We start from the raw sequence: 11,651 nt of genomic DNA, 5'->3' as shown, positions 1-11,651 counted from the left end.
TTTTTTTTTCACGATTTTTTGCTATAAAGTTATTAATGCTGTACCGCCTTCATCCTGCTTTTTGCTACGCCAACAGTCTTGAAATTGTTTAAGAAAGCTTTATTTTGTTGTACTCTATTCTTAAATATTTTTGTAAACCGGAATAACTTGCCATAACAAAGAATAAAAATAAAGAAATGAATATCGAGAATGGAGTTTAATAAGACCAACAAAAAGGCTAGACGAAACAAGACGAATATTTCTGGAGCATTAATTAAAAAAACTTTTTCCACAGAATAAGTTTTTCAAAGAAAAGTAAAGAACTCCATTAAACAAAAATGAGCAAAAATAAAATTAAATAATCTACCAAGCGTGAAACTACCACAAATCAGCAATAAATGAAACCCAAAACGAACAGAAATGTCAATATATAACCGAGTCAAACTCAAAGCGAGCAGAAATTAACATAGGTTGGGCTGAAAACCCCTATGCCTTCCCAAGGCCAGAACAAAATTTTCACTTTACTGAAAAAATATAAATGTTTTTACTTTTATAACTTTAATAAATCAAATAATATTAACATTTTGATTACTAAACATCAGTATGTGTATATCAAAGTGACAATGCACATTCATTTGTATTTTTTCAGTAAAGTGCAAATTTTGTTCTGACCTGGGGAATGCATAGGGGTTTTGCGCCCAACTTATGTTAATTTCTGCTCCATTTGAGTTTGACTCGGTTATTTATTGTAATTTCTGTTCGTTTTGGGTTTCATTATTTATCGATGCTGATTTGTGGTAGTTTCACGCTTGGTAGATTATTTGATTTTATTTTTGCTCAGTTTTGGTTTAATGGAGTTCTTTACTTTTCTTCGAAAAACTTATTTTGAGGAAATGTTTTTTTAATCAATTTCTGTTCGTTTTATATTGACATAGTCTTTTCAGGGAAAAAGAAAATAATACTTTAAATCTTTTCGTTTTTTAAGACTTTATAGTTTGGCCTGCTATTTGTATGCTGGAGAAAATTTTTCAGCAATTTTTAACAACATACACCCTTTTAAAAATCTGGACACAAATAGTACTCTTTAATTTAGTTTCATACCTCCTCTATTTGATCTGAAATGGAAAACTTGATACGATTCGCAAAAAAATCTGTTTACGTTCTTTGATAGCTTGTGCAATGTTTAGGGATTAAATCTGTATACCGATCGCGCCAACTGTGCTGTTGAGGTTTAAAGCTGTGAACTTGCACCTTATAAGTTTTCCGATCGCGCCACTTGTAATTCTAAGGATTGTGCCAATTGTGCCATCGAGGACTGCGCCACAGAAATGAGGAGCAAGGTAAATGGGTGACCGCGTCACTCTCAATCTTAGAGACAAAATAAAATGTGTAACTACGAAAATGTAACCTCTTTTCCTCGAGTTATCTCCAAATCAGATTTCTTAGGGAGCGCTACTCATTGAATACAATTGAACTATTTATCTACTGAGCGATGAGATACTGGCATATACTAAGAACAAACACAAATAGAAAAATACTTGATTTATTAAACTTACATTTCAGGTGTACAACAATGTATGTATATGAGCAAGGCTTCACTTCAGTCAGAATAATAATTTCATAATTGCTCGGAGAATGGTCGGAACTTAATGTCTGTAATTATAATGCCTGGGTTCTGAACAATAATTATAAAAATAATGACAATAGAGACAATCCATAATTGACGTGAAAAACACTTTTCTTCACTATATCACACTAGTCTTGATTCTGCGCGCTAAGAGCTATTTCACGATTGGCTCAACTCCTGTGGAGGGCCCGGTACCTTGTAATTACGTTTGCAAACTAAACTCATTATGCTAACTGCCCATTCCACAATATAATTTCAATATTTTGATGAGTAAACATTCGTACTCCTATAGCTCGAAACTTCCTGTCAACTTTATATGTCCTTATTTATTAGTGCCGATTATTTTTACAAAACTGAAAACCATCCTCCTTGTCTAGCTGAGAATAAAATGCATTTTTTCTTTTGCTGATTAAGAATTTAGACTCAAGTTTGAAACGGGATTTAAGCTTATTTAGAGGGAGTTTAATTTATGTCGGAAGTATCCTTAGAAGGGAAGAATTTTATTTTTTTTGTATTTTAAATATATTACATATTACTCACAGTACACTTGGATACACTTACACTATTTTGATTTGGTTAAATTTTAAGAGCAGAAGTAGCCCCGAAAGTTTGAACATAACACCCCCAGTCGTTCTTGGGATACTGCTGAAATGCCTTATTGGGAATTAGCATTATCACAGTGCATTTTGATTTAATCTTAAGGCAACATTTATTTTTTAAACATAATGGGCAAGTGGGAGGGGAATTAGTTGCCCTCCAATCACTTTCGACTATTAAAAAGGGCATTAACCCTTTCTATTTTCAATCGAATGAGCCCTTTTCGAAGTTCCCACGACAACTCCTTCGATACGAAGTGCCCTGGTCTAAACAACAACAACAACAAATAATAAATTGTACCCACATCGATCTTTACTATAAAAATGTCAAGCCTTCCAATCACTTTCGACTATTAAAAAAGGCACTAGGCCTTTCGATTTCAAATCGAATGAGCCCTTTTGGAAACGACAACGCTTTCTATAAACACCTTATATGTCCCCAGGGCATAAATTACAACCCTTACTCTAAGGTCTGTTAGGGTGGTTGTCATCCTCTAACACTTAATTTCAAGAACTTGCAACTACGTTAAAAAAATTGCTATCTCGAAATGTTGATTGGATGTGTTTGGGGAAAAAGTAGGCGTGAGAGGGGCGTTAGTCGCTCTCTAATCACTTTCAACTATTAACAATGACCCTAGCCTTTTCAATTTGTACTTAAATGAGCTCTTTTGAAGTTTCTACGACAAAACTTTCAATAAAAATCTTATATGCCCCCAGTCATAACTTACCACCCTTGCCCTGAGTGCTGGGGGGTGGGTGTCATTCTCAAAGACCTAATTTCCAGAACTTTCTACTACGTTGAACAAAATGGGTGTCTGAAAATTTTGATTGGATGTGTTTGGAGGAATGGTGGGTGTGAGAGGGGGTTAGTTAGTTACCCTCCAATCACTTTCGACTATTACAAATAGCACTAGCCCTCTCAATTTCGAATTGAATGAGCCCCTTTTGAAGTTTTACGACAACTCTATCTATAAAAACCTTATATGCCCCCAGGGCAGAACTTACAGCCTTTGCTCTTGGGGCTCTGGGGGTTTTGTCATCGTTAAATACATAATTTTCAGAACTTTCAACTACGTTGAACAAAATGGACATCTCTAATCTTTGATTGAATGTTTTTGGAGAAATGTTAGGTGTGAAAGGGGGGCTAATTACTCTCCACTCACTTTCGACTAGTAAAAAGGGCAATTTAAATTTCCAATCAAATGAGCCGTTTTTGAAATTCGTATAACAACTTTCTATATAAACTTTATATGCCCCAGGGCATAAATTAGAATCCTTGCACTGAGGGCTCTGAGGGGGTTATCATCCTAAAAGACCTAATTTCAAGAACTTTCAACTACGTTGAACAAAATGGATCTCTCAAAACTTTGCTTGGATGTGTTTGGGAAAATACTGGGCGTGAGAGGGGCGTTAGTGGCTCTCCAATCACTTTCAACTATTAAAAAAGGCACTAGCCCTTTCAATTTCCAATTGAATGAGCCCTTTTGAAGTTTCTACGCTTCAATAAAAACCGTATATGCCCCCAGGGCATAACTTACAACCCTTTCCCTCAGGGCTGTGGGGGGGGGTGTCTTCCTTAAAGACCTAATTTCCTAAACTTTCAACTACGTTGAATAAAATGGCTATCTAAAATATTGACTGTATGTGTTTGGAGAAAAGATGGGCGTGAGAGGGGGGTTAGTTGCCCTCAAATCACTTTTGACTATTAAACATAGAAATAGAACTTTGGATTTCCATTACAATGAGCTCTTTTTTAAGTTTCTACGAGAAATCTTTGAATAAAAACTTATATGCCCCCAGGGCATAACTTATAACCCTTGCCCTGAAGACTGGGGGGGGAGGGAGTGTCCTGCTCAAATTTATAATTTCCTGAACTTTGAACTGCGTGGAACAAAATGGCTATCTCGACATCTTTATTGGATGTTTTTGGGGAAATGGTGGGCGTGGAAGGGGTGTTAGTTGCTTACCAATCACTTTCGACTATTAAAAAGGGCACTAGCCATTTCAATTTCCAATCGAATGAGCCCTTATTGAAGTTTCTACGACAACGCGTTGTATAAAAACCTTATATGCCCCCTGGGCATAATTGACAGCCCTTTCCCTGAGGGCTGTGGGGGGGGAGGTTGTCATCCTCAAATACCTAATTCCCAGAATTTAAAACTACGTTGAATAAAATGTTTATCTCAAAGTTTTGATTAGATGTGTTTGGGGAAAAGGTGGGCATGAGAGACGGGTTAGTTGCCCTCTAATCACTTTCGACTTTTAAAAAGGGCACTAGCCCTTTGAATTTCCAATCGAATGAGCCTTTTTTGAAGTTTCTACGACATCGCCTTCTATAAAAAAAAACCTTTTATGCCCCCATGGCATAACTTACAACCCTTGCCCTAAGGACTGTGGGGGACTGTCCTCAAAAACATAATTTCTATGTGGAAATCAACTACGCTGAACAAAATGGCTATCTCAAAATTTTGATTTGATGTGTTTCGGGAAATGGTGGGCGTGGAAGTCGCCTTCCAATCTCTTTCGACTATTAAAAACGGCACAAGCCACTCCAATTTCCAATTGAATTAGCCGTTTTCGAAGTTTCTACGACAACTTCTTCGATACGAAGTGCCCTGCTCTAAAGGAAAAAATTAATAAATAATACATTGTTCCAACATCGTTCTTATATTCGCCCAGGGCATAACTTAAAACCCTTTCCCTGGGGGTTTTGAGGGAGTGTCCTCCTCTTTACTTAGTCCCCGTTTCTTGTCTCGTTCTCTAGTGTCCCCGTTCTTTACTTAGGCAGCGCGATCGCGCTGCCTATGAATTATACAACAACTTTCTATATAAACCTTATATGGCATAACTTACAGCCCTTGCAGTGAGGGCGCTGAGTGGGTTATCTTCCTAAAAGACCTAATTTCCAGGACGTTCAACTACGTTGAACAAAATGATTATCTCAAAATTTTGATTGGATGTGTTTGGGAAAATGGTGGGCGTGAGAGGGGTGTTAGTTGCTATCCAATCACTTTGAACTATTAAAAAAGACACTAGCCCTTTCAATTTCCAATTGAATGAGCGCTTTTGAAGTGTTTACGACAACGCGTTCAGGAAAAACTTTAGATGTCCCAAAGGCATAACTAACAAACCTTGTCCCGAGGGATGTGTGGGAGAGGGGTTGTCATCCTTAAAGACCTAATTTCCAAAACTTTCGACTACGTTTAATAAAATGCCTATCTAAAAATTTTGATTTGATGTGTTTAGGGAAAAGATGGACGTGAGATGGGGGTTAGTTGCCCTCAATTCACTTTCGACTATTAAAAAGGGTAATAGCCCATTGAATTTCAAATCGAATGAGCCCTTTTTCCAGTTTCTACGACAAAGATTTCAATAAAAAACCTTATAAGCCCTCAGGGCATAACTTATAATCCTTGCCCTGACGGTTGTGGGGGAGTGTCCTCCTCAAAAATATATTTTCTATCGGGAAATCAACTACGCTGAACAAAATGGCTATCTCAAAATTTTGATTGGATGTGTTTTGGGAAATGATGGGCGTGGGGGGGCTAGTTGCCCTCCAATCACTTTCGACTATGAAAAACGGCACTCGAACTCTCAATTTCCAATCGAATGAGCCCCTTTTGAAGTTTCTTCGACGACCCCTTCCATATGAAGTGCCCTACTCTAAAGGAAAAAAATAATAAGTAGTACATTGTGCCAACATCGTTCTTATATGCCTTCAGGGCATAACTTAAAACCCTTGCCCTGACGGTTGTGGGGGAGTGTCCTCCTCAAGAACATATTTTCTATCTGGAAATCAACTATGCTGAACAAAATGGATATCTCAAAATTTTGATTGGATGTGTTTGGGGGAGGGATGGGCGTGGGTGGTGGGCGGGACGCTAGTTACCTTATAGTCACTTTCGACTATTAAAAAGAGCACGAGCCACTCTAATTTTAACTCAAATGAACTGTTTTCGAACTTTTTACGACAAGTCCTTCGTTACGAAGTACTCTATTGTGCAGAAAAAAAACACATTGTACCCATATCGTTGTTTACTTAGGCAGCACTATTGCGCTGCCTATGATAACTGATTCACCTCTTCAGCGCTATAAGAAAAAAAATTCAAAGTAACATTTTCGTATTTTCTGAGCGAACGAAACAAATCGGATAAAGAAAAAACACCGCGGAAAGCAAAAAGAGATAAAAACCCTATTCGAAGAATTCAATAACCTAACAACGTGGAAAAAAAACGACATCGAAAACCGCGCCTCTTGAAAATTTCCACGACGAACAAAAAAAACAAGAGAAGCGACTGGAAAGGTGAAGAATCTTTCAAAGGAACGTAATCATATGCTTAGGGAGAAAATTTTGTTACATTTGCCTAATCTTAATTAACGCTTCCTTTTGCTCTAGATCTATCGGATCTGAGTGGTTGGGCCCAAATTTAATTTTGTGAATATGAAAGTGACATGGGATTTATCTTAGCGATGGATAAATAGTCAGCTTCTCGATTAAAAAAAAAACAAAATAAGAATCACTGAATTAAAAATCACCCTATCCCTTTTTAGAGCCAAACGCATATTTTGTATTTTTCTATTTCAAAAGTCTCTCTATATCTAGGGAGGATATTAAGTGGGTAATTTCATGTAGAGGTAATTTTATGCAACTTGGGGGAAGAAGAAGATATCTGGGAAGGGTTGGAATGAAGAGTGGTCATTACAGTTTTTGGATATATGGAGAGTGGGAGGAAAATTTATTGCATTTTCCAGGGAAGTATGAAGGGTTGAGGTTCCTGAGAAAGGAAATCTTTGGAGTGGAGGAGGGGGATCAGCCTTGGGTGAAAAACTTGCTTAGAAATGGATATTTTATTAGTATTAAGAATCTGGCACGGTTTATTCGTGTTGGTATAACCCAATGTGAGAGTGTTATGTGGTGTCATTGTTCGTTGTTTGTATTAGTGTTTTTGAATGGTTTTCTGTACTTTAATTGTTTTGATAAAATGTTTAAATTGAATGCTTTAATTGAATTTGTATGTTTTGTGGCCATGGCCCTGCGGGTTTGTCTGTGTCAAATATACTATTACTACTATACTATTATTGCTGGACCACATCCTTGTCATGTCAAATCAAACTGGGCTGGTCAAATAAAATGTTATTGGGCGGGTGATCATAAATTTGTTCTGCAAGGGCTGATTCAAAATTTTCAAGCTTTTTCCTCTTTTCGAGGGCATTATACAACGTTGAAATATTCAATCCGTAAAATGTTGTTCCGTCCTTCTAATGTACAAAATCCTGCAGGAGTAAGGGATTCCGTAGACGCCGGAATTATTGAACTTGAGGATGGGATCTTTACCCTGATAAATTTATGGTCTAATAGTTTTTACCATGTTTATAATAAACAAATATTATTTTCTCCATTCTTATAAATTCCATTCTCGACCTTCATTTATTTTTATTTTTTATTCTTCGTTACTCTATTCTTGGTTGCTACTCCATGCTTAATTACCTTTTCATATTTTACCTGGTGTCATTGCTCTGATTGTACCTGACTTTGTCCTTTTTGCAAAGTATCGGGGAGTGAGAATATTCTTTCTGCGTCTTTGAAAAGGTGGCATTAGCGATTGTGGAAAACGATACTTATATCACTAAAAAATCCAGGGTTTTGATATTAACCTGAAAATAGACGAACTCTTGTTAAGATTCCCAAAGCGTCGAGAACGTATCGTTGATTTTCCTCTGAATTCTACCTTTGTTTAAATAGTATTTAAATGGATATTGTGTTTAAATAGGTACTCAGCAGTAGCGTTTTTTGCTTTCTAATTTCCTAGTTGGAGTTTTGTTTTAATGTTATGTAAATTCATTTTTGCTGCTCCTTAATTCTTATTTTGTATTTCTGGTTGCGCATTTTCTTTCTGCCGTTATTTACTTACTTGTATTTTTTCAGTCACAAACTAAGCGCTGATTCAAAAGAAGAACGCTCTCTTTGGTGTGAAAAAGTCAACGCTGCCCTCAAGGAAATTCGAGCTTGGGACATGGATGCATTGGAGCCGAGTGATAACTGTGAATTCTAGTGTCGTATTTTATTTTTATTTTTTGTCTAACCGATGGTCCATTTTTAACAAGTTTTTCTGTTCGTTTTTTTTTTTTATAAAATGTCCTTAAAAATAGGAGAGAAAACTGAGAGAGAAGACGTTTCCCCGGTTTCGACTGTTTCGGTGGGGGGTTATTCTATAATGGAGGATGTGTCGTAATGTATGTTTGAAGATAGGGCTAGTCAAAGACAATGAAAAAGGGGCACTTTTTCTGGGGAGAGAGGGATATTAATCCTCGTATTTTAAAAAATGTTTTTGTGATGGTACAAAGATTGTGAGTCAGGCAAGCTTTTTGACGCTAAAATCTGGGAAAAAATGAAGCTAAACAATTTTGCCTATAAAGGGCTTCCGGTTAGAATTCGACGCAGAATATGAGTTTAAATAGGGAAACTTTAAATATGACGTCAAAATGGTACTTTTTCCAAGGCCAACATGTTGTATAGCACTTTATTCAAGTTAAATGAACATTTACTGTATAATAATAATTATTAACATAAATGCCAATTTGGGGGGAGGATCAAAGGACTTATGCCCTCTTAGATTTTTTTTTGTCTCCCATCCCGCCCCTCGATTTTGATAAATACTTTTTTTCGGAGTATTTTTCTTGGAAAAACGACAAATTTGGCCCCCTCTAAGATATTGAGAAACATACCCCCCCCCCCCCCGGAAATTTTCTGGAATTGACGTCACTGTTTGCAAAGTGACTTCGAAGTTTGAAATTTGACTTCGGCATACAAATTGTACATAAGTGGATTTTTTTTTCTACTGTCCTTAACTAGTTAGTTTTTCTAGGTATCTCTGAGGAATGTTTTTTCATGTTTCCTTTTTATTTTTGCTTATGATTTTGTGTCTATGGAAACTTGATTTAAATTTATATGCATATCTTCCATAAGTATTTTCAGGTCTAGTAGTTAAGACACTGATTTTAAACGTTTTTTCGTAACATTTGTCTTCAATTATAGGTAATAACCTAACCTCCCTGTTTTCCTGCAAGTTTCCTGATGTGGCAAATTAGTGTCCTGGTGCACAAAGTCAAAGGGGGTGAAACTCATTTAAATAAGTATTTTGTCTATTATAGCACTTTTCCTGGTCTTCATCCAGTCACCACATTAGCATAGGTGTATTCATTTCAAAACATGTAGGGAAATTGGCTTTGATTGAAGAATGAAAATTTTTTTTTACCTATTTAGTAGTGTTCTTCTTTTTTCTACCAGAATATTGCTTGACTGTTGAGCAATCCACTATCATTCTTCCTTTTTTACTCTCAAAACAAAGTTTCCAGCAAAGACACTAGAGTTTTTGATATCTTGTAAATTGTGGAAATGTCAAGCATTTTATAATTAAAGATTAAAGCTGAATTTTTGGCATGGTTGGGACTTTCCATATTTAGTTTTGGCTGATTTATATTTTAGCTGAATTTTTGGCATGGTTGAGACTTTCCATATTTAGTTTTGGCTGATTTATATTTTAGTTGAATTTTTGGCATGGTTGAGACTTTCCATATTTAGTTTTGGCTGATTTATATTTTAGCTGAATTTTTGGCATGGTTGGGACTTTCCATATTTAGTTTTGGCTGATTTATATTTTAGAACCCTTGCTAGTATTTTAAGTTGGGGACTTGAAGCTCTATGGAGCGTTTTGGTGGTGTCTTTTTCCATAGAGCTCCTGCAAAGTTTCGTTTTGCCACAAGGCTCCTCATTCCCTTCCCCTCCCTCGCTAGGATTCTGGAAAGTAATGCCACTAAAAAAAGTATAAATAGCGAACAACACTTTTAGGAGCCAGATTGAATCAATGTAGCTGTCCTTCATCCCCTTCCATTGCCAAGCCCACCTTAAGTTAATATTTGAGGTAAAATATACCTTTTAGTAATTTCCTTCTGCAAAGAAATAGAAATATGGAAGACTATAAATAGTATAATAAAAATGTTTATAAAAACGTAAATATACAAGGGTGACTCAAACATTTGGATCAGCTTTTATTGCACCAAAACTCTCTCGCTAACCCCTCAATATCCCTGTCTCTCTTCCTTCCCTCTTTTTATAGCTAATATTTTAATACTTAATGCTTTGACTAAAAATTTTTCTCTACCAATTTAGTTTTTTAAGTTAAGAAATTCACTACGTTTTTAAATTCTTGTCAGAAAATCCATGTTCTACTACATTCAATTTTTTATATACATTTTTTGGGACGTTGCTAATATCATTGTATATATGCATTATTTCTTCTGGAAGCTTAATGATTGGACTGTATGTGTGTCAAAGTTTTATGATATATTATATAATTTCTATTTAACCAAGGTACATTTGTGATGTCGCTAGTGTGTAGGCCTATGATTATATGTGAGGTATTGTAGTAGCTTTATGTCTTTATTCTGGAATGTTTCAAACTACCAACTTTTCATTAATAGATTATTTAATCGTTTCTTTGTTTCCGTTGTTTAGAATTGAGGTGTAGCGTATTCCTTTTCGAAAAAATTTTAATTTTACAACTTAATTAGTTAATTAATTAATTAAATTAGGACACATGGTGTTAAACCCTGTCTTAATTGGTCTAATGATGGTTATATTATACGCTTTAGGGAACTAAAGAAACTTTAAGAAACGCATCCAAAATTTGTTCATATGCATTTTTATCACGTTTTTAATGGTCGGGCAAAACTTCGGTGGGGGGGGGGTGGTCAAATTCCCCAACCACCCCCTTGATATGAGTTTGTAGATAGGCCATGACTTTGAGAAAATACGTGTAGGTCGTTAGTCAATTTGATAAAAATATTTTTCATATGGATGACGTCACAAAAAAAAAACAAGACGTTAAATGGTTTCATTTTCTACATCACATCAAGTAAAATGAAGTTAAAATTGTTTCTTGAAAGAAATTTTTTATTGTCCTTTTTTCACCAAACGAAGGCACTATACTAGTAATCTTGTATATCTAGTAACTTAGTAACACTAATAACCTAGTAACATTCATAATCTAGTACACTTATAATACTAATAATCTACTCAATGCTAGCAAAACTAATCTATTACCATTATCTAGCAACATACTTAGTAATATACTAATTTCTAGTTCCAGCGATCGGTTAATACAGGTCCAGTAAATGTAAAAAGAGTATCGCAAAAGAAATGTTTCCCCCTCTTGGACCCATAATAGGTTTATTAATACTTCAAAACCCCCTACTTTCTATGGTTTTTCTTTTGGCTGTTTAAAAATAATTAAATTTCTAGGGAAGTTTCACGATTTAGTCAGCGTTGCGACTTCGAACAATGTAAAGAATTAAAAAAATTGATTGGTTAAATTGATAACACTTTTTGTCCATAAAAATACATGCATCAACAATCTATTCTAGATTAAACATTCTCATTTTCAAAGAAA

At 35.6% G+C, this 11,651-nt stretch overlaps 1 protein-coding gene across 1 annotated transcript in view; it reads left to right on the top strand.

Annotated features, from left to right (window-relative positions):
• LOC148947645 (anillin-like) overlaps positions 1–10,697 on the top strand; it is a 39,030-nt gene extending 28,333 nt beyond the window's left edge. The window contains exon 7 of the mRNA XM_089095342.1: positions 8,129–10,697. Coding sequence (XP_088951468.1) covers positions 8,129–8,255 — 127 coding nt within the window. The 3' untranslated portion in view covers positions 8,256–10,697. The remainder of the gene's footprint in view (positions 1–8,128) is intronic.
• The last annotated feature ends 954 nt before the right edge of the window (positions 10,698–11,651 follow it).

This window comes from Artemia sp. Qi Xiang Cuo, chromosome 10, assembly GCF_049724085.1.
Source record: "Artemia sp. Qi Xiang Cuo chromosome 10, ASM4972408v1, whole genome shotgun sequence".
Classification (NCBI taxonomy): Eukaryota; Metazoa; Arthropoda; class Branchiopoda; order Anostraca; family Artemiidae; genus Artemia; species Artemia sp. Qi Xiang Cuo.
Note: the sequence above shows the minus strand (reverse complement) of the source record. Positions and strands in the feature narration are given on the sequence as shown.